This window comes from Oxyura jamaicensis, chromosome 1, assembly GCF_011077185.1.
Source record: "Oxyura jamaicensis isolate SHBP4307 breed ruddy duck chromosome 1, BPBGC_Ojam_1.0, whole genome shotgun sequence".
NCBI classification, from domain to species: domain Eukaryota; kingdom Metazoa; phylum Chordata; class Aves; order Anseriformes; family Anatidae; genus Oxyura; species Oxyura jamaicensis.
The window spans coordinates 134,332,839-134,360,130 of record NC_048893.1 but is presented as its reverse complement, the minus strand read 5'-3'; the positions used below and the strand labels follow the sequence as shown (position 1 = coordinate 134,360,130).

The 27,292-nt window shown below is 46.6% G+C and overlaps 1 protein-coding gene across 1 annotated transcript; it reads left to right on the top strand.

Annotated features, from left to right (window-relative positions):
- Nucleotides 1–11,647: 11,647 nt before the first annotated feature.
- On the top strand, nt 11,648–26,693 carry PLCXD1 (phosphatidylinositol specific phospholipase C X domain containing 1). The gene is made up of 7 exons (XM_035314859.1): nt 11,648–11,788; nt 14,075–14,217; nt 17,802–17,938; nt 20,591–20,719; nt 21,843–21,998; nt 25,206–25,389; nt 26,102–26,693. Exons 2-7 carry the CDS (start codon nt 14,106–14,108, stop codon nt 26,392–26,394), a joined length of 1,011 nt encoding a protein of 336 aa, XP_035170750.1. The 5' UTR covers nt 11,648–11,788; nt 14,075–14,105; the 3' UTR covers nt 26,395–26,693.
- Nucleotides 26,694–27,292: the final 599 nt, after the last annotated feature.

The following is a 27,292-nucleotide window of genomic DNA, read 5'->3' as shown; positions in this document are numbered from 1 at the left end:
ACTGGACATAAGTGAATACCCTGGCAAGAGTGCGGTATCTTCTGGAGACAGCTGATAGCACAGTATTAATACACTGGGAGGATTCTAAGAAGGGAAAGAAAAAGAGCTATAAGAGATAAGACAAAAACATGGAAGTGATGTGATAATGAAGATGAATGTGAAGGCACAGACGGCAGGCAGACATGTTGTTGGCAGGTGTAGGAAAAGGCAAGTGACAGGAAGGTGGGCTCCAAAATTTGGAAGTAAAGCTTGGCCTGGCAGAATTGTACCTGGAGGGACTCCTAGGACTCGGAGGAAACTGAAGATGCTTGCTCCATCCTCTGCAGGACTTCCCTTGCCTACTGATCGTTTCTTGTGTCTGAAGGGAGGGAATGTGGGGAGAAATCTGAACTGTCTTCTACACTTTTGCCAGGGCCTCTCCTCTTCTTTAAAACATCTCAGGCCTAAATAGCTAGGCTGTTCCACAACAGACCCATCTGTGTTTAATGCAGAAAGGCATGTTGGTGCAGTGTGTGGAGTTCCACACGTCATCGCCACTGGGGTGCCGTGGTCACGTTTGGAGTTTGGAGCGGAGATGGGCAGGTGACAAGACAGCCTAGGAGTGCGACGGTGGACTGGAGCAGATAAGGGGAGCACTGCGTGTGTTACAAGGTGCTGGGCTGGTTTCAGTTTGGGGCATCTTGGGAAGCATTCTCTGGCCTGAAAGTATTAAAACTTGCTCTAAGAAAACGAAGGTGTATACAGACAGAAGCTTTCTGTCTTACAGGCTTTATCAGCTCCTGCTAGAAAGCCTGCTCCATGGCCTTCCTCCTCCTGCTCTTCCCCATCTGTAAAGGCCTATGTATAGGTTTTGAGCTGTCTCCTGAGTGCCTTGTCAGATGCTCTGTGGCAGGGAAAGGGCAGACTAACTGTGTCCAGTTCTGCCTCATGCTGTACTTTGTGCCTGTGCCTCAATCCCCCTTCAACCTTCATCTGCTTTCTCCTGGCCCCGCACTTGTACACCCTTCTTTGGAAAGGGTTCCCCTGCCTTGCCTTGCTTGCCCCGCCTTCCCTTCCCGTGATTCAGCACAAATTACTCCCTCTGTCCAAAAAAAAATGGAGTGCTGTGAACAAACTTGACCGTACTATATTGGCTTGGGGAATGTTGTGTTATTTCTGGCCTGGAGCAATTTGGGACCTGGAATTGCGTCTTCCAGCGTGAGGTTGCTTCACTACTGTTCTGGCAGTGCTCCTGGGAGGACTGGCCACAGCTGTGTGCTCTTGTCCCTTCTGCCAGGCCCACGACTCAGCCAGGGCTCCCTCCCCTCCTCCAGCAAGCTCATTTGTGCTCTTTGATGGAAGGTTATTGCTCTGAAAGCAACGAATTCTTCACTGTGGTGGCGAGAGAAACAGCCCGCTCCAGGGTGTAACTCAGCAGACGGATTTTAGATGTCTTCTCGAGGCTAGAGGATTACACCTTTTAATTATTTACTCTCCTTGATTGCAAAAGCAGTCTTACCTGGGTGAGCGCAGACATCAGTAGACATCTACTTCGCAGGTATCTGTGGGACTGGATGGGCCGAATCCCACCTTAATGTCTTACTGACCTGGATTCCTCCCTCAGGTGTAGGTGGTGTTGGCCAAGAGGTTAAAATATTAGCTGGGAGATCACTGAGTGATGGCACAGGCTTGTGCCTTTGGGCAGCGAGGCTGAATAGTGACAATGTTCACTTCTACTTTGTTGGTGCTCGGAGGCCTTCCCTAAGCTCCGTTCTCCAGAGATTTGTGTGGGTCAGCACAGAATTCCTCTCTGCCGGTGCATACCGGAGCCTGCCATTGCTCAGTTTGTTTTCCCTAAAAGATAGGCGCTTCTCTACCTGTGATACATGACCGTCCCTGCAGCATGTGATGTTTGCTGTGGTAGGCTGGGGTGTAAAGAGCCCCAAGGACAGCTGATACTCTGCTGGGGAAAGCTTGCTAAGGGGGAACAAACAATGTCTGCGTGGACGAGCTGGAGAGAGATTAGTGTTATCATCTCTGCTCTTGGGCAACTGAGGCGCAAACAAGATTGCTTAGGAAAGCTTTAGCTGATTTGGAGAGCCCCAGAGGAGCCCTATCTTCTGGTTCCTGGTCCAGCCAACACCTGGTGGGTTTTGGCAATGTGAGGGCTGCGGTAGGGGTTGGTAATGGGAACCTGTGGGAGTAAGTGCTGAGAGAAGGGAATGCAAAAATTGGTGCCCAGGAAAGCTGGTAACAAGTCCCATGGACTCCATCCTCCCTCTGCTGGCGGCTGCTGCTGTGGCTCCATCCTCCTCCCACCCGCTGTGGATGCCAAGGAGGTCTGCTTGCACCCCCTTTTACAAGGGTGAGTGGGAGTAACCTGAGTTGGTGCTGAGGGTGTCTCTGTCACTTGGTCAGCGCAGAAGAGCTCTGCTCAGCATGAAGCTGCCGGGGGCAGTTTGGAGGTCAGTGTCCCAGGAATTTGCTCTGGATTTTCATTAAGAGGCAGGCCACTGAGAAAGAGTGGATATTTTCTACAACCTGTCACTGGGGATTTCCCAACAGAGCAGAACGCAAACCTTCAGTTTACTTTAACAGAGGACTTTAGCCATTCCAAGACTCCACGTGCAGTTCCTTGCTGATGCAATGACAACATCCTAGGGCGAGCAGTAGCTCATCAGGTGCTTTTCCTGCCATGTTGGTGGCCTTTCTCATAATTTAAACAGGACAATTTTATAATCTTCTCATTTGTTTTCAGCATTTACTTTAAAAATTTGTGTGTGGTGGAGGGACAGAGGAGGAAGAAAAGCCAAAAAATACTATGGTCGCTGAAGTTCTTTCTTTAAAAATTGTGTGTTTGTTCTTCTGTTATTGTGGTTAGGATGAGCTAGTGACTCGGACAGTTCCTCTTAAAGGATATTATTTGCAAGTATCTTTTAAATCTCTTCCCCCATTTAAAAAAAGTCATGATCTACACGGTGAGCTATTTTTACTAGCTAAGGTTAGGAGTGACTGAGTTACGGTGATGCGCTGACCTCTGTTGGCATCATGCTTTCTTACTGAATCTCCCTCAAATGCTGAATTTAATACTTTCAGAAATGGATGATGCATCTGAGACCTGGGGCAGAAGCGGATCTACGATGAAGCTGTATGCTCGTGCCACAATAAATAAAACTGGGACTCTTCAACCAAGTCACAGGGCTCGGGCATAATGACATGCTGTGCTGGTTTCCTAAAATTCCCAATCAGCTGTTTTAGATATCCCAAAACATCTGGGGATTTTCTTTTGTAGCAACAGACTCTGTGATGGACCAGGCATTGCCTGCCCGTCCTTCTGCAGCTGGCACGGAACCAGCCCGAAAAAGGAAAAGCAACAAAATCTGACACTACTGTGGCTGATGGGGAACCACATGCACACACACGCCTGTCAGTCTGATTTTAGTTTGGGATGGGTTGAGTTGCCCTCCAGAGGTGCTGCTCCAGTGGGGGTGTCTGATGAATTTGCCCCCTTTGGAGCTGAGCCGCATGGCTCCGATCCTGCGGTGGGAACACCTTCCAGGTGCGTGCCAAGTTTGGCTTGGATGAAACTCCAGGTGACGCCAGGATCTGGCGTGAAGCAATCAACATGCTGCTAAGGAGCATGATACCCTCAAGAAAATGAGGAGCGTGTGTGTAGGGAGGGGTGACAGTGGGAGACGACTATGTGAATGTTGGCTGCCCTGGCATGAGGAGCCTTCCTGCACCATCTGCCCCTACAAGGACTAAGAATTTGGGAATTTTCCATTTAGGAGATACCTGTATTCCTCTCCTTCCCCTATTGCACCTCTATGCACCACCTGGGGAGGCACTGTGTCTCTTTATGAATATCCCCGAGACTACCAGGGCTAGTGAGAAACTGTGGGGTAAAAAAAAAAATAAAATCCATACTTTATTTGGACCATACTTTTATTTGTCAGTTTGCTTGCATTTTAAAGAGAAGCTGTGGCTGCAGACCACGGGCTAGCCCTTGGAGATGCGTTTTTAGGAAGAGCGGAGTAAGAAACAGGCTCTCCTGTCCTCGTTTCTCACAAAGCGAGCTTTTGTTTGGAAGGAAACCTGCCCAGCTGAGGCGAGAGGGGCATAATATGCAGGGACATGCCTGCTCCTGTGCTGCTGGAACCGGAGGCTGAGGGTGCTGCTCTGTCAGAATATCTGAGTCACATTTTTATTTGTTTTGTTCTTAGCCTGAATTGAGAAAGATCTTGTAAGAAATTTTACGGCTTTTGACATCACTCTGCGCTTTTGCAAGACAATAGCCTGACATTTTCCCTAGGTGTTAGATTAAATAATACCTGGAGATTGTGCAAATGCTTCTGCTTAGCCATGGTTATCATGCCAAGGCCCTGTACCCCAGATCCCCAAGCTGGGGACCTCTGCTGTTGGGGTGGTTCCACGCATGACATGCCGTTAAGACAGCAGCTCTGTCTGTCTGCCTGTTTGCACTGCTGTTGGTTGGCTCTTCTTTGAAAACACTGGTAGAAAGCCCACATGGGAGGGACTGAGGGGGGACCCACACATCCAGACCACCCACACCTGCTATCAGGGCAAATCTTGGTGGTATACAGAGCTGGTAGGCGACACCTGAGCAAAGGCAAGCTGCAAGTTCGCAGTTCTGCTGCACACGAGCATTTTGACACAAGAATATCACTGGTTTTGGCTCCCTGAGGAGTCATGCTCTAGTCAACAAGGCAGCGAGAAGGAGCATAGACCACCACATAGATGCTTGTCCAGCTTACCTTTCCTGCAGAATTACACAGTCCCAAATCCTGTCTGTAAGAACAAAGGAACGTGAAAGAGACTGTAAGAGCAAAGAGAACTGCATTTCTCAATCTTGTGCTAACATCGACAAGCCTGAAATCATTTAGGGGATTTTATGTTCACTTTCATTTTAAACATGAGGAAGTTCAGGACGGCTGAGTGAAGAGGGAGTTTTACATATTCCTGATGCCTTATGGATGTGTTCTCAGAACCATTTGTGTCTTTCTAAGACCACTGTTTTCCCCTTTCCTGGCTGGTGCTGCCCCACAGCTACATGAGGAGCCGGCTGCAGGGGCGCAGGCGTAAGGGCTTCCAATTTGTAGCTGATGGTTCTGGTCAACGAAGTGGTGGTGGAGCCCGCAAGCTGAAGGGCCTTCTCCCACCCCAGCAGCACAGCTATTCAGGTACAAACAGTTAATGGGTGCAACGGCGTACCGTGACTGTGCCATCATGCTCTTCACCTGGATCCGGGGAGCAGGAAAAACTCGCATTTCAACTTGCCACAAGTGTCCTTGCTCCCTGCAGCTCCGAACATGTGTGCTGTAATAAATGTGCTCATACAGTCCTGTAAGTGAATTTTATTGCTGCCTTGATTGCTGTGAATTGCTTAGTTGCCGTTGTCACGATCGCTACAGGTGGCATACCTATGGAGGTGCTGCAAGGAAAACTGATGTCGTTTATACAGCAAAACTTGGCAGTCATAAAAATCTTAATCCATGGAAAAGCCCATTGCCAAAAAGATAGTCTTCAGACTATCTTCTGTAGTATTTGATTTGTTTATAACAGGCAGTGGATTTTTTTTCCTTGCAGGGAGATGTACAAAGTCCTACAGGGCGTGGGGGTGAGGGTGGAAGAAGTCTTAGTGCATCTTAGTCCAACTGAAAGAAAATGCTGTGGGATATTAACCCCTGGGAGGAAGCAAAGACAGTCAGGTGGGGTTTGGCCACTGCAAGAGCAGGTCCTCTATATTTCCTTGTGTATCTTTCATGGAGCACAATGAGTGGCACTAAAGCAGATGCTGAGCCCCCAGTGCATGGTGGTGGCTGTATACCATTGCCTTTAAAAGGAGCTGCTTTGTTAACGTTGTATTTTGAGGCTTGGCAAATCTGCTTTTGAGGCCAGACAGCACTTCATTGTGTATGTTGTGCTCAGCAGTGCTAGTAACATCCCCTAGGCAGGAATGCCATGTGACAGCTTGACGGGCACTGAATATTCGTAGAGAGTTTGGGAAAGGTGAGCTATATTGACTGTATATCTGGATAATTATGAATTAGCTCAGGTGAAATAAAGCAGACCACAGGCTTGGTCTGTGGGTAGGAAGCGTCTGTAACAGGAATGTTTTTACGCACGCTTCCAGCAGAGCTGCTGTCCTGCACGTGCAAGAGCAGGATTAGCCTGGTAGCTGCAGCTCTTGTGTGTCTGGCGCAGCTTTTCAGCTCCACATTCCTGACACCAACTTTCAGCAAGTGCCAGTGGAAAATAATCCTCCAGTGAGTGGCTACTTCTAGGCCATGGTGAGGTCACTATGGTGGTTTTTTACTACGTAATACAGTAAAAAAAAAAAAAGTAATAAATGATAAAATGCTTTGTTAGGGTGCCTGGCCCCTCTGGAACTGCTTAATACATCACTTCTCTGTTGTAGATATTAGCCTTTATTATTAGCAGCGTTTGACCCAGACAGACAGCCTGAGCTCAGCTGCCACCAGCCCTGCACCTGTAGCCTCTGCCACGGATGGCTCGTGCTGTTTGCTCACGTCCCCTTGGAGAACGAGCCTCTGCTACAGGTCACTTCAGATCACACCTGCACTGCCCAAGTGCCTTTGGTCATATGCCCAGGTACCTGTGATAAGCATGCTGAGACCAAACATGAGCACCACGTCTACACAAACGCAAGAGATACGGCTTTACAGGGCACGGAGTAGGGCTGCTTTTGCACCGAGGATGTGGTTTGTCTGACCTCTGCCACCTTGTCGATAGGTGAGTTATGTTCGTGCCAATTATGGCCCCTGAAAGGTCTTACTCTGCGTCAGGCTGCGGTTATGGTTGACCATGCAAACCAGGAATGGATGGTGGTGGGGTGGGAGGGAGACAGTCTTTAGGAAAATATTCATAGTTCTTTCCCAATGATCCACACTCAGAGCCATCAAGGAGTGGCACATGAGACCCTCAGGAATTAATGTCTGGATGGCTCAAAGACACTTCAGCCTCTGCCCAGTGTCAAAGGTACTCAAAACTTTTGTCCCCGAGGATGCAGGTGCCTGGTTTTCACAACTGATCACAGCAAGAAGGTGGGGTGTTGTTCAAGGCTATTGAAGGACACAAGACTTGCTCTCTCAGCTTCACCACTGGGATGAGTTTAAGCAGAAGAGTCCCTCCTCCTCCCCACTCTCTGCTACCACGTTAGGAGCTATGTACAGGAAAGACGTGGGCAGCTGTAACACTGCAGCTTCCCTCCTGCCCCAGCTGCTGCCTCTCGTGGCACTCTGAGAGCTGCTTTCTTGTAGGAGAGGTGTTGCTCTGCTTTGTGCGTTCAACTTCTGTGGGGATTGGGGTGTCAGACTAGAGGGCTTTGTTTCTGACTTGTCCCAGCTACCAGAAAGAGAGATTCGTGTAGGATGGGGAGTGTGGTGAGAAAATAGTTGCCAGAGCTCAGGAGTTTACCTTGTCTCCATAATTTTATGGATAATCTAGGAAAAGGACCAGAAAACAAAGCTGAGAAAAGGGAGGAATGAGAGGAGCAGGCATTCCCTCTTCATTGCCTGTAACTGGAAATCCTTTCTAGCAGGCAGGAATGCAGTTATTTTCATGTCTCCCCAGTTAACAGGGAGGTGGCTTCTCACCATGCAGGGAATGGGTTCTACCAGCAAAGCCTCCTTCTCCTCTTCCTCCTACCTTCTCAGGCTTTGGGTCAGATGAGAAAGATTTGTTTATCTTCCCCTCTAGCCTCTCTTTTTATCAGCATATTATGAGCAGCCTTGCTGTGCCTCCATGTGCTAGCTGTCCTTCTGTGGTCTGCTGATTCAGTGGACAAGGCTGATTACCTGTTTGAAAGACAAGAACCAGTAGCTCCACATGGTTCCTGCACCATTTTATCATTCCTTGACTAGGAGAGGATCACCCAGTGGGGTGTCAGGAGGAGGAATGAGTGTTTGTGGAGGACCCTGAGCCCCTAGGAGGATGTGCCACCCTTGTAACAAGAAGGCTGCAAGAGTCTGTCCCATGCAGTGAGGAAATCTGTGTCATTTCTCCAGTCCTTCCCCTCCTCACAGCACACAGCTCACACCGTAGTTGACAGCTTGGAAGGACTTAAGTCACTTTTTTAAGGTACTTGGAAGTGTCTTGTTTAAAACGCTGGTGGGACCAGAACTAACCTAGCTTTACTCAGTGTTTTTTAGGGCATTCCAACCTTTCTTGTCAACACTGGTGTAGTTATGTTGAAATTGGAATCTCAGTTTCTTCTGTTTGAGAAGAAAATTGTTTTGCTTGGACCTTGTCTCAAGCCCACTGAAGCCACAGTTAACATCAATGGGACAGGATCAAACTAGAGAAATCTTTTTATTATTATTATTATTATTCTTTTTTTTTTTTCTGTTAAAATTTTTGCTAATAAAATTGAACTCTAATTATCTTTCTCTTCTCTGTTATTCTATAATACACCAAAACATTTCCCTGATGAGGAAAAGCACATCATGCAGCAGTATTGTGCTCGGTGTCGAGCTATCAGAGCGGCATTTTTGCTCTCAGTTTGCCTGCTGCAAATAAAGCCAGGGCTGTCCCTCCGTGATGGCACGGACACTCTGGGATGTGTTCGGGCTACCTAAATCTCACCAAAATCCTTGTGCCAGATGATTCCTGCTGCCTGGTACTTGGTCACCAAAGGCACCTCATTGACAGACACAGAGATCAGGAGTCAGCACAGCAGCCCAAGAAGCAAACACAGGGAACCAAAAACCAATTCCAGTCACGTCTGGGACATGTTTTTTCCCTAGGGCACAGACCTGCGGGGTGGCTGTAGTGCTGACCACCTTCCCAGGCCCTCTTTATTGCGTAGGGTGATCTCCCTGGTGTTGCAGGCTGCCTCAGCGCCATTTCCTCCGCTCTCAGGCGTCATCACAGCTGCAGCCGTCAGATATGCGGCCTCCTCTCCGAAACGTTAGGCTGCCTGTTTGTTCCCAAAGACAGAAATTAGGTGAGGGTTGAGGGGACTTATCAGTCAGTCAGGGCAGGAACAAACATACATTGCCAGGGTGTTGCAAATGTCCCCAGAACAAGCAAACACCTCAAATCCAGGGAATTCAGCTAAGGTTGTTTACAAGCTGCATGGCATTTCTGCGCGTTACAGAGTAAAGAGGAGGTGGCGTGCCATGTCTGGAAATAAAAAAAAATAAAATGGTGAGGGAAGAAAAAAATTTCATGCAACATCCCAAATATTGTCAGCATTCAATAAACCTCCGAAGGCTGGAAGTCCTCAGAGAAGATGACTGATTTCTCTCAGACTGAGTGCAATTTATTTTATTTTGGGCAGCCAGGCCTGTTTAAATGTATAAAGTCCAGTTTAAGCCTCTCTGACTGGTGTCGCTCTGACTAATAAACCAGAAATATTTCGCTCTGATCCACAGCTATAAATCAGGCCTGTGTTTCCATCATGATGCAGTGCTGAAGCTTCTGTATCTATGTGTTTTAATTCTCATAAATGTTACCAGCTTTAAACCTTTTTATTACCAAATGCTTCAAAAGCTCCTTCTGGGTAAGAAGTTCTCCTGTGTCCAATAACTTTGAACTCCACTATCCATCTTTTTAATGTAGACATTTATTTTGCAGGCATGGTGAGAAATCTTGGACTCCCCCCCTTCCCCCCCAACCCGATCTTGAAATCTGCTGTCATTGCTTTTGCAAATATTGCTATAGGTTATCCTTTCCTTGACCCTTCCTTGGGAGACATGCTTATTCAGGGCTTAATCGCTTGCTGATTAATTTCCCGTCATTCCTCCTCTTACCGGCTTCCTAAATCCCCCCAGAGAGATGGTGACCTAGGGACTAAACCAGCAGCTGCTGCCTTGCTGTCTCCAGTAATTCCAGAGCAGCTGAAGAAGAACTGAGACCCAAGCTCAGACTTGAAAGGGTACGGATTAGAGAGGGCTTTTTCTGCTGAGGGCAGGCCTGCAAGAGTCCTCTCCTTGTAAGTCAGCAGATACTTCACATCACCACGGGGTGAAGCCCTGTTATAATGCCTCCAGAATAAAATATTTTGGTACCTCAGTTCCATATTTGTTGTTGTTGTTGTTCATCTCAAATTAACACAAAAATAGCTTGTAATTCTTCCTCTCCACAGCCATATTTTCCCAGTTAGTTCTGACAACGTCACACACGATTGTTCTCCTGAAACTGTTCTCAGACACTTCCTGTCACGCCTACAGACACCCCCACAGCCCATAAACAGCATCTCCTCTTCGTTACCTTCTCTTTTGTTCAACTTCACCCTTCTTGCATTTCATCCTTTTGGTTCCTACCTTTGCAACCTGCTCCATGTCTGTTTTATATCTCCTGAAAATGTTGGGATAATTTAGAGGAGTGTTGATCTATCAACAGCAGTCTGAAACGTGGCACAACCACGAAGTCGTGGTTGGCAGTCGTGGGACTGCCAAGGGAAGCGGCTCGGCAGCTGGATGGTGACCAGCTCTGCCCTCTGCCACCCCTGCCAAGTTTCGTTCTGTGCAGGAACATGGTTCTTCCTTTTTGCTCTGCAAAGCTGAGATACTGAAGAAGGGCTATCTGGAAGATACGCCCTTGCATGAAGAAGCACGACACGGTAGCAGCCTGAATTTTCCCTTGGCCGCGGTGTGATCCCGGAGTCCCACTGCAGGTGACCCACTAGGAATGCTGCCCTGCGGGGGGAAGAGCAGCCCTGCGGGCACCCAGCTTCCGAAACCGCACCGGAGATTTGCGTGTTTGCCTCTGTAGGGCACTCCCTCCCTGCTTTACCGCCTGCCTGCTTCCACAGGAAAGCTTTTCGAGGCGCTTGACTGGATTTCTGCAGGGAGCCGTCATAAATACGGGTGCACTTCCAAATATCCACACGGATGCGAGACTGGCAAGATGAGGAGAAGAAACTGAAGAACAGAAACTCTGTGAGAAAGCGGCGTAAAAGCAGGCACCTAAGGTACCACTACTATATTTTTAAGAGTTTTTATTATTTTTTTTTTTTTCGGGTTTTAACGCGGCTGGAGGCCCGCCACTCCCTCCCCGCCGCTCCTTTCCACCCCCAGCCGGCCGCGGGCTCCTCCCGCTCCTCAGCCACCTGCCCGGGGCCTGCCCCGGCTCCAACCCCGGCCCCGGCCCCGGCCCCGGCCTCGGCCCCGCCCGGCCCCGGCTGTGCCCGCGGCCGTGCCGGGGAGCCCGGGCGGGCCCCGGGGGAGCGAGATGGCGGCGAGGAGGTGAGGGGGCGCGGGGGGAACCGCTGCGGGCCGGGGGCACGGCTGCCGGCAGGGGCAGCGCCGAAACGCCGCGGGGAGCGCTTCTCAGGGACCGCTCCGCTTCTCGGGTTTTTTACGTTATTATTAATTTTTAATTTACTTCGCCCTCCTGCTCGGGAGCTCGCTCCGCGCTGGCGCGGTTGGCGTTCAGATGTTTCCCGGACTTGCCGTGGCGGCAGTTCCCTTCTGGGCAGGCTGCCGCAGGGGGTTGGGTTTTGTCAGGGCGGTGGTCGCTGCCCCCCCGGTGAGTTTCCGTTCCTTAGGGCTCGTTTTGTTTAAAATGTCATTATTCTGCGCTGAGACTGTCCGGGGACGGGTTGGAAAGCAGGCACCGGCTGTGTGGGAGCAGGGGCAGTTAGTCAGGGCAGCGCCGTGCGTAGGGTGGCACTGCCGTCAGGCTGGAAGGTGGGAATGAAGACACGGTACGGGGGAATAAACTTTGAGATTTACTTCTGAAAAGTGGTAGCTAACGGTTGTGATTTCATTCCTGCAGGCTAGCCGAGGTTTCTCCCTAAAGGACATGCTGCCTCTGACACAAGGTACGAGCCGAGCGTGGGGTGAGCACCGAGGGGCTGTGCTGTGCAGGGGCTCAGTCCAGAGCCTGGTGTGATTGCTTTAGTGTGGGATTCGATTGGCAGGACCACAGCATGGCTCAGTCTCACTGTTTCTGTCACTGCTGGCTTCCCCAGGCCCAGCAGGATGCTCCTCGTGGAGTGTCTTGCCCCACCAGGGTCAGGGCAGCGACTGCAGCTTGCACTGCACCAGCTGAGAGGTCACTGCCTGTCCCTGAGAGGGACGGATGTGGCAGAAACCCAAATCTTTGTCAGCAGGGGTAACTTAATTTCTGGCCTCTAATGAGCTGTGTCCTTGAAGGGTCAGCAGAAAACCAAGCCTGGACAGAAGGAGGAGGAGAGAATTGGTCTGTCAGCAAGGACTCCCAGCTTGGTGGCTTCTCACTACCCGACCACCCCTGCTGCCTTCCTGGTGAAACCCCCCTGTGCAGCAAATCTGCAGCTGGTGAAGGGCCGTGGGGCTGTGCCTGTGTCAGCCCAAGTTTGACAGTGAAAATGCCTGGAGGTGGAGAGGGTGGCAGTGGGTACAGCTCCGGAGCGGCCTGGGAGCATCGCTTGTGCAAAGGAGCAGGGCAGCCCTGTGAGAGCAGTGGTGTGCGGTCAGAGGAACCACAAAATGCAGCAGAAGGGGACGAGATCTGCAGGAAACCTCCACTGTTGGAGCAAGGGGTCTGCAGGAGGCAGAGGGCTGGCATGTTACATGGCAGAGTTGGAAGATGTCTGAGGTGATCTTGCTGAGGTTTCAACTTCATTCCAGATGTGGCATGTAGAGACCATTTGCTCATCCATGACAAGAAGATCTGCACGTTTTTAAAAATAAACCAATGGGAGTTTTTCTGCTGGCCTTTGCACCAAGCCCATCAAATACCTGCTCTTTTTTTAGCAAGCAGACAAAGGGAGCAGGTTCAAACCTGCTTACGCAAGGGCCTTGTGCGTGTGTCTGGATAACCTCTGAGGCAGCCGCTCTTCGCCAGGCGGAAAACCCTAGGACACGTGGGCAGTATCACTGTACTGTCACTGGGCTGCGGCAGCTGGGCACTTCCCTTGGTCGACGGTATCCCATCCTTATCTTAACTGGGGTGGAAGTACTCAATTAGACCGAGTCAAAGCCACACCAAACGCGCAGCCAGGCAGGTTGGACGAGCGATGCTACGTGCATCGTGCATCAGCAGATGTAAAAGCTGATTGTATCTGCTATGGGTGGTGTGTGTGTGAAGCATAGGAAAACCATTCCTAACGTTACCTTTCAGATGACCTCATGTGACTGTCAAAAAAATGTATTGCACCATGTTTAAGGAAACTGCACGTTCTTCATATAAATAGTACGGCTCACTTGTAAATCCTGAAGAACCAGCCACCTCCCAGAACAACCAAAAGAATGTTTTGGGGAGAAGCAACCTTGGGAATGAACGTGCAGAGATGCAGCAAGAGGATAGAGGATCTCATCCTCAACTTCTGTGTTGTTTGGGAGAAAATAAAGCGACAAATGAACAGCATAACTCTAGCAGGCCCTAGTGATGACCATGATTTCTCACCTGAGCTTCAGCTACTGACACTCCTGATAGATTGTTGCAAATTTTCCAGAAGATCACAGAGAGATTTATCCAAGAAGAACGCTTCCAGAGTAGCTTTTGGGAAGGTCTGACCAACTGAAGTACTAGTGGTCACAGGCTCAGTAGTAGAGATAAGGACAGACATCAAGAGATCTTGTTAAAATGGAGTGTAAGAAGATGGAGGTTTTCCTCTGACCCCCAGAGGCCAGTGTGATGCGAAAATCCCGTGTCTGGCAGAGGCATTGCTGCGGTGGCTGGATCGAAGCTTTGTGCTCTCAAGGGGCCTGCAGACCCAGTCCCTGCATGGTCCTGCCATCATGCTCCTGGGGGCTGCCAAGGATTTGGGAACAGACATTGTTTCGCTCTGGAAGCCTGCTGTGGTAGTTGCAATAGCCAACATAGATAATCATTTCTCCACGCCAACAAAGCTGCACATATTTGTCTTGGCTCTGTTCTTCCTTCAATTGGTCACTTTGCAAGCTCGGAGCTGGAACGTCTCTTTGGCATTATGTGGGAAGACAATATAAACAGGAGCAGTGTATTCTGTGCCCGTGGGGCTCTTGACATTTTGCCGCTGCAACTTGAGAGAAGGGTTGATGTTTTATAGCATGTATAAATACATTCTGCACAGGTCCAATGGCATTAACTCAGCCATAGTGTATGGAATAATTTAGTTATCTTCTTCTTTTTTTCCTCCCAGGACACCTTACGACATTCTAGAACAGGTACTAATGGAAGGCCCTTTGCAAACCTCCGTTCATGTGTGCCACGAAAATGGTCAATGGATGTCAAAATTACCTGAAAAGCTCTGGGATATTCCCCTCTATAACTTATCTCTTCCAGGTAAAGATTAACTTTTGTCCTGTGATGCTTTATTGGCACGTCATTCGAGCACCGGAACATCCTGTTTGTTCCATTTCAGGATGGCAATATTTATTATTTGGGTCAGTGTGTGGGAGAAGGGCTTGGGGGAGTGTTTGTGTGATGGGTGCATGTATGTGAATATTTTGTGTGTGTATTTTGGGGGGTTTCTTAGAGGGGAGGGAAAAAATGATCTCTTGAGGAAAGGGAAGAATGTGACTTCTTTTGCATCAAGATGCACAAGATGATTATGCATCATCTCGTCAGATCAGTGTTAATAATCTGAGCATTTGCTCACCTTGACCATGGTGGCTTTGTTTGTAGTATGTCATTACCTTTTGTTTCTTACTAAAATGGCTCCAAAAAGGAAAGAACACTTCACCTTATTGTTTCTTTGCACTGTTTAAAAGAGGCTGGGAAGGTATGAACGGATGGGGACTTGGAATAAATGCATTTGTTTTCATTAATGTAGAGAAAGACTTTACTACATAGCTACTGGTCCCTGTTTCTGAAAACTAGATTTATGCTGTTAAGGGTAAATACCATTATAGTTGGAGTCCTCATTCTTACTGCATCCAGACCTGATTTTCATTAGCATTTTTGGGGTCTTATTGCTGGTTCTCTCTGCTGCCTTGAATGGATTTTTTTTTTCTCATTCTGCCTAAAGAAATGACAGGAGAACTTGTTTTCACTGGCCTGTGGGAAGGCACCGGAGGACTGTTAGCTCTTGAGCACTTTGCCTCCACAGTGAAAATGGTGCTAAAGGACAGTCCAGCCCACGTTTTCTCTCACACCTTCAGATGTGACAGTTTGGGTGGAAAGCAGCACCGCGTATAGATGCGTGTTTTATGTAGGTTACAGAATCCTGGGTTAACTTAGCAAAGCCATACTTAGAGACAGTGGGGAAAATCGAGACTTGTCTTCAGTGAGCAGAGCCCTGGGAGGAACTGAGAACTGCGGTGGAGCTCTTCTACCCCTCATGGAATAGCGGAGTATGATTAAAAGTGAAAAGCAGAAAGCTACTTCATGGTGATTTCTTGGATGTGAAATTTAAAGTGGTGTTAACACCAAAACAAGCACACCTCTCTGTTTTGGATAAAGTCTATATAAGAGTACTCAGATATTATAAAGAAAACCTAGATTTCTCTTTTAATCAACAAGATAAGAAAATAAGTAGCTATCTTATGACAGAAGAAAGGTCACGTTCTCTTTTTATCTTCTATTCCTCTTGAAAAAAAATGTTCCAAAAGCCAGTATCATGCTCCGTGGTTTTCAATGAGAAGGAACAGTGTTATTTCTAAAGAGCTTTCACAGTGGTGTTCCTTGGTTGAAAGCTGAGAACCTGCTGATGTGTGCTTTTGACTTCCTGGCTGTTCTCCTAACAGTGACGTTGGCATTCTTGTGAATGTTTGCTGTTCTCATGAGCATGTCCACATGGAGAGCAGGCAGGCAGAAAAGAACGGCTGAAGAATGACATGAAGCTGTGACAGGGTCTGTTCAGGCTGGGTGTTAGGAAAAGGGTCTTCACCGAGGGGGTGGTCAGGCACTGGGACAGGCTCCCCAGGGTCGAGGTCACGGCACCAAGCCTGCTGGAGTTCAAGAAGCATTTGGACAACACTCTTAAGACGTGGTTTGATCTTTGGGAGGTCCTCTGTGGAGCAAGAAGTTGGAATTGATGATCCTCGTGGGTCCCTTCCAACTCAGGATATTCTGTGATTCTGAGTCCGTTTCGGCCAGCATTGTACAATTTTACTGAGCACCACAGGAAATGTAGCTTGGAGGTTTTGTTGCTTCTCCAGCTGACCTACAAAACTCGTCTAGCCCAGGTCAGAACAAAACAAATTAAGACCAACCAGGTCAAGACAGCTCTGGCAGGTTGTCAGAGGGAGCAACGTCTGGGGGAAACTCAATTAGGAAATGGAAGCTTATTGACCTCCTCACAGAAGCTAGGCCTGTCTGTCTGGTCCTTAGGACATGGTAAAGGTGTCATAAGCCAAGGGCTTTCCAGAGTGGGATGGCTGGGCTTGTCTCAGATAAAGAAGACAAGGCATGCAAGAAACTTGAGAAAATGTGTTCTGAAGTCATGACAAGGAGACAGAGGCAACTTTCAGAAACTGGTGCTGTGCTGTACCAGGGTCACCACGGTGCTGCAGGGGGATGCTGTTTCAAGCTCCAAAACTGCCTGTTTTTTTTTGCTAGCTCACTATCTTTGCACTGTATTTGTTGCGTCATGGATATGCCATCTTCCTTTTATCAGTGTAACTCACTGACATCACAAGAGGACTCCTAAATGAAAGGTTATTATCCGCAGGCTGGTTGGCACCAGCAGATGCAACACCCGTGGGTGGAATCCTGCTCCCTTCTCTCAAACTTGGATTTGGTCCATGTGGATTTAGTGGTTTGACTCCTACATCTTTTAAGGCAAACTTCTTTGAATGCCCTCATTGTCAAACTTCCATCTGCAGTAATCTTAGCTTGGGTGTTTAAAGCAGGAAAACACAGGCAGAAAGCAGATTTTAAAGGTGAAAAATAGAGTGAGACATTAAACTATTTCTGACCACGTTAAATATTTTTCTGTATTTCAAATACAACCCTGTCCTTTTCCTTGGGCTACTAGAAGTACTGCCACTGGCACCAGTAAGACTGCCCTTTCAAGAAGCCATCAAGATGCCACCTGATGCTAGAAGCTCCTAGCATCAGTGAACACTTTGACAGAAGACTTAAAAACCAAAATGATATGCAAATTCCTTGCAGGTACTCTGTAAAGATCCCAGCAAATCACTTCAGGGAGTTGTTAGCTTATTGATGTTTTACAAAATTAGAAGAAATAATGGAACAGAAAAAGCTAGCAGAATCACTGGCTGCCTGTACTGGAGAAAACAGACATAGAGGTTCATCTGAATATGATGCAAGAGATGTGTCAGGCTTAACATTTCTTGGAAGTCAAACATTTGGACAGGCTGTACTTGGCTCTGATACGTAGCTTATAATTCCCTGTGCTGGAAAGAGGTAATTTTGAAGTCCACAAAAGGTGGATCCTGCCCATTTAACACATGCAAACTTAGATTGGATTCGTCTCTGAAACCTTCAAGCACCCGTGTTTTGTTCAGGGAGGCATTCTTACCAGATATTTAAGGTATAAATGCTTGAAGTGCCAAGTTAGGAGTTGGTCCAGTCAAAAGTGTAAGAAAATTAATTTCAGCTTTCAGGCATGGTTCTGTATATTTTCCTGGGCAAAGGTGATGGGCTTGGGCGTGAAATCCTGAACAAGTCTGAAATCAGGACAGATTCCAAATAGATTCAAGGAAAAGAATTGCTTCAAGGAAAAATATTGACAAGTCTCAGTGCCCCCCTTCATGAGGATTTCGTGCTAACAATGTCAGGTGGGTGATCTCTGTAGAAGAGCCCACCTTCTGACCATACCTACATGGGCTGTCAGGCAATATACATGTATGTTTTGGAAATGAGGTGGTGTGTCAGGTGTGTGCCTGCGATATAACTGTGTATCGTGGCGTTTGAGTAATAAGAAATGACATTCATTTAACATTTCCCTTTGAATTCTACAGGGAGTCATGACACTATGACGTACTGCTTGGATAAAAACTCGGCCGTTAGTGGCAACGAATCGAAGCTGGTGGAGCTTTTGAATAAACTTATGCCCTGCATTGTACGCCCTATCATTATGAAGTGGTCTATAACACAGGTAAGTGTTGTCCAACACTCCCAGGCCTGAACAAATCAAGTATGTGCTGCTGTGCTGAGCGTGGTCATGTTCTCCCATCCAGCAACAGCTTGCAGCCTAGAGATCTGTGCTCTCATGAAATACCTGTGCTGTACATACCAGATCTTCTTTGTGGGGAAAAATCATTCAGCTTAGGCAGGGAGGGTTCACAAAGATGTTGCTTAAAACTGACCGCTTGTTACTAGAAACCCATCTTCTTTTTGGCGTGTTTATTGTTGTTATCATTAACATTTAATATAACTGTTATCAAAGGGAGTTAGTAAAAGGGTTTTTCTTTTCTTGCACTTTGTTCAGAAGGTAATACCTTTGTTTTTACTGTCACTGTTGTGTGAGGTGTCTGTAGTTTTCCCTTGCTTTATTGTGTAAATATTTCAGCGAGCAGCGAAGACAAAAGTATTGTCTAAGGGAACTTTTACCATTAAAGATTAAGAGAATGAGGGTGTGACACCTCACATAAGGTTTAGTTCATTTTTCAAAATGACTACATTTTGAGGTAGCAGTTATCTCTTGCTGTTCCTCACAAATGCCCGTTAAAGACAAAATTGGGAATCATAATTTAAGTTAGAGCTTTTGAAGATTTTTCTAAAGAACAGATTTTGCTGCCATCAAAGAGGCACCAGAAACCCTTTCACTTTTGTTCTTTTTGAAGGAGCAGTTCATTATTAGTGAATTAAAACTGAATAATTGATAAATGGCAATGATTATGCGTAGGCTCCTTGTGCTGTGTTTGAGCAGCCCTGGCACACGGGAGTCGTGGACACTCCGGCTTACCGCATATTGCACAGCAGCGACCGATTGATGTGCAGAGGCAACTCACTCATCGCAGCGCCTGTTCTCGAGCTGCCCTTTTGCTTTGTGACTTAAGTCCATGTCAGGTTCAGAAAGCTCCTGCCCTGTCGGCCGCTGGGTGATGAGGTGACCCAGGAGGAGGGAGACAAGCTCCACACATCGTTGCACTCATTTTCTGGCCTGAGCCCAGCTTGCTGAGCGGGAAGCGGCCCGGCGCTGATCGGAAACGTGCCGCAGTGCCCAGCTGTCCCTGCAGGGAGGTGACTCCACCCGTTGGTATCTGGAGCACCCAGATCAAGGAGTCCTACCGACCGTAGGGCCCACGTGTTCCTGGATGGCCCAATGCCTCAGTGATGCCTGGCTTGAGCCCAGGCTGTGCTGCGTGTCAGCCTGGGTGCCCAGGTCTTTGCTGCACTGTGGCTGACGCTGGGTGTGTGATCTCCATTGTGCCCTGGATGTTTGGTGTGAGGCTGCAGCACTGGGCAGCATCACTCAACAAGGCCTCCTCTTACATTTTGCCCTGGGGGCAGTATTCATGGTGTCTAATTGAGTATCCAAATCCAGGTGATGAATCAAGGAGCCTCATCTCTCTAGTTTTCCCATGCAGCCAGTGGAAAGAAAGAAGTTTCTTCAAGGGGCAGTTCAGAGCAGCTTAGTCTGGTGCTCTTTCTGGCCACCAAGGTTATACATAACCTACAACCATATACTTCAACATCTCCAGTGACCCCTGGGTCTCTCCCTCAGCTTCTCCAGCCTGGAGGAGACCAAGCAGGCGTGGAGGTTGCTGCTGGAAGATCCTGTGGTCGGCGCCACCCCACTACCTGCACCCCAGGGCATACGGGGCTGCTCCCCAGCCCTGCAGCTCAGGCGTGGCCCGGGGAGATAAAACTCCCCTCCTAGGAGCAGAGAGTCGGATCGCTAAAGCCAGGCAGGGTGAACATCCTGCCATGTGTCTAAGCTCTGTCCTGGCGCTAATGCTACCGATGTGGTTAATCGGGCACAACACCTTGCATTGGTCTAGCTTTTGCTGAAGCCTTTCAGGCCTAAATCAGTGCAGAGTATTTTTTCTGAGACCTAAAAGTGTTGTCCATACAAGCAGGTTGAACTGAGACAAATTAGTATTTAAATGTATTAATTTAAGTTGATTCTATTTTCTTAACGAAAGAGTCTTGATATAGATAAGAGATGTACCATTTGGGACTTTTTGCCCCAGAAACTCAGCTTTATCACGTTCCAGTTAGCCCTCAAAGTCAGTAGGAGAGTTCCAAGAGAAATTTAAAACAGAAGAGATCCTCTGTTTTGTAGGGCTTCTACAAGTTGATTCAAACGTTTTTTAAGAGACTTTGTCCTAAAAAAAAGAACAATAGCTAGTATTTTTTTCTATTTTTGCTTTTCCTTCTGTTGAGGATGAGTGAGCTCCGCAGAGACAGCTGTGGTAAAGTCTTTGATCTAACAAAATAAATACAGAATTTCTAAGGTGCTGATCCTGCAAGTTTTGTCTATACAAATAGTCTTGTGAACAGAGATCGTGTATTTATGCACAGGTTAATGAATCTTTGACTTTCAGAACACAACAAATGCAGAGGTCTGAAACTAATCTAATCTGTATCTGGAGCGTATTCCGCAGGGAAATCAGGATGCCTCTTGTCAGACAGTAAAATAATACAAATTATGACTTGGTGCCTACTATAAGGCATTTTAAAGATGAAAGACCTGTGAAAAATGTCATAGGGCTAATTTGATACACCTCTTCCAGTTATCTAATCTAAAGAAACAAATCCCTTCCAGGCTCTCAGGACCTTTGTCTTCTGTTTAACCCTGCAGGTACTGACTGTGACGGAGCAACTTGAGGCCGGAGTTAGATACTTGGATTTTAGGATTGCCCACAAAGCTAACGATCCATCAATGAATCTGTACTTCGTGCACATGGTATACACGACTGTTGTTGTACAGGTATTGGCCTTGCCTTCGGAATGGCTATACTCACAATGCTGCTTATTTTCTGTAAGAGCCATCACAGTCTGAAAATGATGGCCTGAGATCTTCTGAAGAGGTTGTTTGTTTTCCTAACGCGAGGATTTCAAACTAGAGAAAGTTGGCAGGGCAGGTTACTGGGCTGGAACATTTCAGCATCAGTTAGTTCCTTACCTTCAATCTGGAACTGCTGTGCATTGCTCTCTACCACCTAGCCCCATAGCAAGTGTTTCTGGGGTTCTGATGTTTCTGGGGTTTATCTTGTGTTGTCCCAGGATGCTACCTAGGGCTGTCCCATTTCCCCGGTAAGGACAGAAGTTACTAAAAAGAAGAATTTATTAAAAGCCTAACAGAAATCACAGAAACATTTTTTTTGAGGAAAAACTATTTCCCTGAAAGACAGAAAGACTCGAGTCTGGATCCCATGATCAAATTACTGTCAGCTACTGTGGAGATACTGCCGTGAGTCACTCTTTTGCATGTGCTCTCTCACTGTGGACCAGTTTACGCCTTTCTTAGCTGGCTGTGCATTCATCTGCGCCTGGCTGAACAGATCCCAGCAAATGCAGCTTTAGTTTGTAGCCTAAACTTTGGTTTTATGCTTAATATTGGAGGTCTGTCACCCTTCGTGTCATGGTGTTTGGCGTGCTCGAGCAGACAGCTAGATGTAGTGCCTGCCCACCCTGCTAATGACATGGGGTCTCCAAGAGGTGTCATTGCCTGTAACAAACAGGTGGGAGCTTTCCCCTGTTTTCCAGTTTGCCACTAACACAGTGTTTGCCCTGAAAGAAGCATGGGAAGATGGGTTTATTGCTAACCTGCCTCTAAGAAGTAGGAGGTTCGTGGGCGTTATCAAAATATAAAGCTGCTAAGTCTGGTGTGCTAGACCCACATCCAGAGCAAACCCTCACGGACCTGCAGAAAGGTTTTTCTGGGGTGCTTCCCTCTGGAACACCTTGTGGGCTGTCAGATGTCCATACTCCAAAACCTACACTGGTTTTTACTATAGTGATTGTGGTTCTATTTGGCTGTCAATGCTCTGTTTGTTTTACTTCCTTTCCCCTGCGTAAAATAAATGATTTGCCATGACTGCCTCTTGCAGGATATTCTGTGGGAAGTGTTAAAGTGGCTGGAAACTCATCCTCAGGAAGTTGTTATCTTAGCCTGCAGGAATTTTGACGGATTAAACAAGAAACTTCACTGTCATCTTATTGCCTGTATAAAAGAGATTTTCCAGTGTAAGCTGTGTCCCAGAAATGTAAGTATGAGACCTTTTCCACCTTTTTTAAAGGATGATATATTACAGTGAGGCCTTTGGTTCAGAATTGTCATGTATTTTCTGACTGTGCCGTATTTTTAACCTAGGAAAAAATTGCCGCATCAGAAATAGCTCTTTACCTAATAAAGCTGAGGCAATATAGCAAACCTACATCCTGTAGTATGGAGGAGGGAATTAAACTGGACTGTCACGTCTGTTGAGTTGTGGGACAACAGCAGGGGACACAACTGTAGGGACACAACTGCCATCCACTGTTCTGTCTGATTTTTTAGTAGAAGGGTTGTTATAAACACAGTCCTGACTATGGCAAGGGCTTTCAGTCTCAGGTGGAGGTGACTGCCTTCTGAGCTGATGGGATTCAGATTACCTTACAGAACCTTTTCATAGCAATAATTCAAAATTATTTTGATGCTATACATAGCATAAAAATCATACAGTTTCGGTTGGAAGAGACCTCTATGTCATCTAGTCCAACCCCAGCAGGCAAACTGGGCCAACTTCCAAGTTGCATTGGGCCATATCCTGTCCAGTCTTGAATATCTCTGAGGATGGAGATTCCACAACCTTTCTGGGCAGCTTGATCCAGTGTTTGACCACTCTCACAGTAAACCTGTTCTCCTCATAGCTAAGTAAAATTCCTTTTACAGCAACTTCTGTCTGATGACTTCCATCCTTTTGCCATTCAGCTCTGAGGAGTGGCTGGCTCTGCTTTCCCTACACCCACCCGTTAGGTACTTGCAGGCAGCAGTAAGACCTGTCCGTAGTCGTCTTCGGGCTGAACCAGCTCTCAGCCTGTCCTTGAGTGCAGTTGACCTTTGTCATAAGGACACATTGCTGGCTCACGATCAGCTTGGTGTCCGTCAGGGCCTCCAGGTGGCTTTCTGCAAAGCTTTTTGCCCGCAGTCCGTCCTGGTGTGGGGTTAGCGCATCCAGGCTCAGGACTTGGCACCTGCCTTTGCTGAGCAGAGGTGCCAAGCGAGGAGGAGGGGATAGATCAGCCTTCTCTGAACTGGGACTTCTCTGCTACAGCTGCCCTCAAGATATAAGTTGTTAGCAAGGTTTCTGTGCGACACAGCCTTGTCCACTCCTTGAGAACGTGCTGGCACCACCAGCTGCTGTCAGACAGGAGCCGCGCTGGTGGCCTAGATTTTCTTTCCTGGTCTTGAGCTGGAGCTAATCTTCCAACCAGCCTAACAGCTTTCAGTCACCCAAACTTCCAGAAAGGCTTTAAATTTAATAATCAGAAATTACTTGTAGGCTTACATTTTATAAGTTGAAATTTTTAGCTTTCCCTTTTTTTACAAGGTGTGGGAGCTTTTAGCAGTTAAACAATTAACATTTCAAAGGTGCACAGGAACAGAGGGTTTTCTCTGGAGATGTGAGGGGTGCAGGATAATGATGACCCTGTTTGCGATTCGAATTAATCCTTTGAAGCTGGTGTGTCAGTAAGGGCTGACTATTACCATTTCAAAGCATTTTGCATGGCAGAGTTAAAATAGAACAATTCTCAGCAAAATTAGGGGATTCTAAATATTCAGGCCTCCACTGAATAACTGAAGACCTGAGTGACGCTGTTTTATTGTTTCCAAAAATACCTTGAGTGTGTAAGTCATGGATGAGCAGAGCAACAAAGGAGAAGAGAGTCAAATTTACTTTCAGGCACATGGTCAGCTCCAAAACTAAAACAAACAAACAAAAAAACCAAACCAAAACAAAAAAACTATTACTTGGGAGAGGGACAAGTTGTTGCTGATAGTTTGTTGAAGGAAGGTGGTGGTGCTTTGAGATTTCGGTTTCTTCACCTGGCGGAAGAATGTTTCTGAGCTGTGTCCAAACGGAGGAAGGACAGGCGATGGAGACAGGAGAAGCCAAGTATTTCCCTCAAGCAGGATCGTTTCCAGGGCTTCTGTTACCAGCACAGCGGACCTTGCCATTTCTGCAGCTGATGCCTTTGCAGGTTAGGTAGCTGTGGGGCTTTTCAGAATCACAAATGCAGAATTAACATCAAATAGCCTCGTGCTTGCTCACTTACTTTAAAATCACCTACTATCTACTGTCTTTCAAGACTGCAGCTCTGGTGTTGAACAAAAGTAAGTGTCAAAGCATTTATGAAGCTCTAAGTAGAGGTCTGTATGTAATACTGGCACAGGCCACAGTGTGACAACATTACATTGTGTTTAAAATTGTAATTGCCTTAACTATTCAAGGTGTCTTCCTTTGATCTGGATTATTAGGGTTTAAAAATCCCTTGTCAAACATCTGCAGTTTCATCTCTGCTTTGTTTGCAAAATAAGCACCTGTGCTCATGTATACATCTCTGGTACCCCCTTTAAATAAAAAAAAAATAAAAAAGGTTTGTGCTTTAGAAAGGCAGCTGTAGTAAAGCAAAGGCTTCTGTCAGCCGCAGATTTTGTAGCTCTTGAGTAGCTTGTATCTTAATTTTGCAGTATTTTCTGATCTAATTGGGGCTCACTCTCTCGTGGATGAAGCCAAGAGGGATTTCTATGTTCATTCAACCCCTGGCTCTCTTCAAAGACTTGCATTAAAATTTTTCAACTTCGTTTTTTATTTTAAGTAAGAAGTTAATTGGAACATCCTAAAGCCACTATTTCCTCTTCACAAACAACAGACACAGCTTTTAACCAACAAAGTTCTTAAAAAAAAAAAAAAAGATGCCTGTTAAAATGTTGGTTTCAAAAAATAAATAAATGGGGGGCCATTGAGTCAGTTTCTGACTCAACTCTTGCCTTCTCTCAATGTAGGATGATTGGGGCATCCCACTTTCTGAAACAATCCCCTTACAGAAATCAGAATTAACATCTTTCTTACCTTTAGCCTTACTGAGTCGGAACCCTCGGGTTTTCATTAAAGGCTACAGCGAGAAATTAGGGTCTCTGGGGGACAGCTGCCCAAACTATTGCTGCTTCTCTGCATCTGTTTTCCTAGGGTGTAGGGCTTTGCGTTCCTTGTTGCTCCTTTTACAGAATGGGCTATGTCTTCCTCTTGCAACACGTTTCCAGCTTGTAATCCATCCAGTGCTCCACCTGGCTGTAGGGTGAACTGTTTGAACCAAATTTGAGCCTCGCTGTCTCGGTGATTTCACGTTTTGGTATTTGAACTTTGGCAGCACTGCTCTTGTTGGCTCTGAGCTCCCACTGACTTCCACCCGGACATAATTTCCCCTAGGTGGTTCCGACACTGCGGACCATGTGGCAGCAGGGCTACCAGGTCATAGTCTCGTACGAAGAAGATGTGGAGGTGGTGAAGCACTGCGAGCTGTGGCCTGCCATCCCGTACTGGTGGGGGAACAGAACTTCCACTCACGCTCTCATCCAGTATCTGGAGCGCATGAAGCGGATGGGCCGACCAGGTACGTACGGGAGCTGCTCAAAGGAAACAAGAGGCACATATGGCAGTGCAAAACAAACAGAAATAGTAGGTTGGGAGTTCACAGAGGTGAGGGATGTCACCCTGTTGGGCATGCTGCATGCTCTAGACACTCCGACATTGCTGAGTGCTCTCGCCCACCCACGAGGGAGTGCAACATTCGTGTCATCTCACCTGGTGATGTAAACGTGTGCACCTACATACATAGGGTTGGTAACTGCAGCAGCTCTTTCACTTGTGTGATCACGTGGAAAAGAACCAAGGGATGATGAAGGGGAGAACTGCTTCAGAAACATACCCCCGATCCAAAGAAAAATGCTTATGTAGATGCACTGTGTGCTCCCATGTGTCACGTGGGAAGTGTAACCATCTGGAAGCAGCCCTTGTGGAAACACACCTTACAGAGGAAGACTGGTGGGTGAGGAACATTGAGCCTGCAACAAACACTTGAGATGGGTTTAGCTAAACTGGGATGGTTCAAGGAATGAGCTGGGTTTTCGTTAACTGTTTGGTGTGGCATACAGCAGCAACAAAGGAAGGCAGCCCGCTGAAACAGTTCTAGGTCTATGAAACAATCTTAAGTTAGCATTTTAATGATTCCCAGCGGAACGAGATCGGGAGTTAATGCAATGCTGAGCGGTTTCTGTTCTCCTCAAAGGAATATTTAATGTGTCACCTTTTGATTTTTGTTTCAGAAAAATTCTTTGTTGCGGGCATTAACCTTACTGAAAATTTAAGATATATTCTTTTACACCCATTCGGATCACTGAAGGATATGACACTCCGAAGTCTTCCATGCTTGAAAATCTGGGTGAGGCAGCAGTATCCAGGAGCACAAAAAGAATGTATTAACATCATTGCTGGAGACTTCATAGGAAACGATGATTTTGTCAGAGATGTGATAGAACTTAACACAAAAATTAATCCTCCATTAGACTGTCACAGCAAAGCAGCAGGAACAAGTAACATTTCATTCTCAGCTTTATAATCTTTGAAAAGCTGAAAAGACTACGTGCATTGAGTGTTTCCTGGTTTAAACATCCTGGACTACATAAAGGTCCAGTTAACTTAAACCAGGGATGTTTTAAAAACTCATTAAGAGAAGTGCTCTCAAAATCATCAGGCTTTCAAAGCATTTTCATGAAAAAGGAGCCTGAAGATCGTGAAGTCTCTAGAGAACTATGCTGTGGGTCTAATTTACCCAGACGTGCTTAGATTCTGTAGCAGCTGGCAATATTGGAAGTCTCAAGAACTTATTCCTATTTTATTTTACATCCAAGTAAGAAGGAGAAATATAATGTCGCTAGTTGCACAAACTATTTTGTGATTTTATTTTTCTTAAAGTTTAAAAGATATTCTCTGCATACCTGCAACCCCAATTCTCAGTATTTTATCAGTGTGAAACTGACTTGTCTGTTTTCATAGTCTGTATTAAATATGCAATATGAAAAGTTTTGAAGTATTTTTGATATATGAAAGATAAAGCCCTGACAAACTGCTGTTGTGAGCTGAGTATCAGTTGTGAACCATTTTACTAGCAGGATAGTCACAACATTCTTCAGGATTTGTGAGATATGTGCATTGGAACACTTTCTTTATTCTTTTTATCATTCATGCCCCTTCTGCAGTCGATGTGAAGATACCACAGCCAGGCCCCTGGACAGTTTTGTCTGCTGCAGTAAAATGTGTTTTATTAGGAGCTGCCAAAATACCCTTTACACTGAAAATAAACACATACGAAACTAATTTCAAATCTAAACTCAGACTGCTCTAAAAATACAGTTCATCAGCTTGTCACATTCGTTTGAGGTTTCACAACTGGTCTTCCTTTATTAACATATTTTTTATAGCGCTATAGTTATATTTCCTCTCAGTAAGTATTCTTT

What these genes read in the sequence shown, in the direction of transcription:
- PLCXD1 (XM_035314859.1), top strand. Translation starts at nt 14,106, where the DNA reads ATGGAAGGCCCTTTGCAAACCTCCGTTCATGTGTGCCACGAAAATGGT. An exon ending in TGAAGTGGTCTATAACACAG is followed by an intron (nt 17,939 to 20,590) that starts GTAAGTGTTGTC and finishes TTAACCCTGCAG; the next exon opens with GTACTGACTGTGACGGAGCA. An exon ending in ACACGACTGTTGTTGTACAG is followed by an intron (nt 20,720 to 21,842) that starts GTATTGGCCTTG and finishes TGCCTCTTGCAG; the next exon opens with GATATTCTGTGGGAAGTGTT.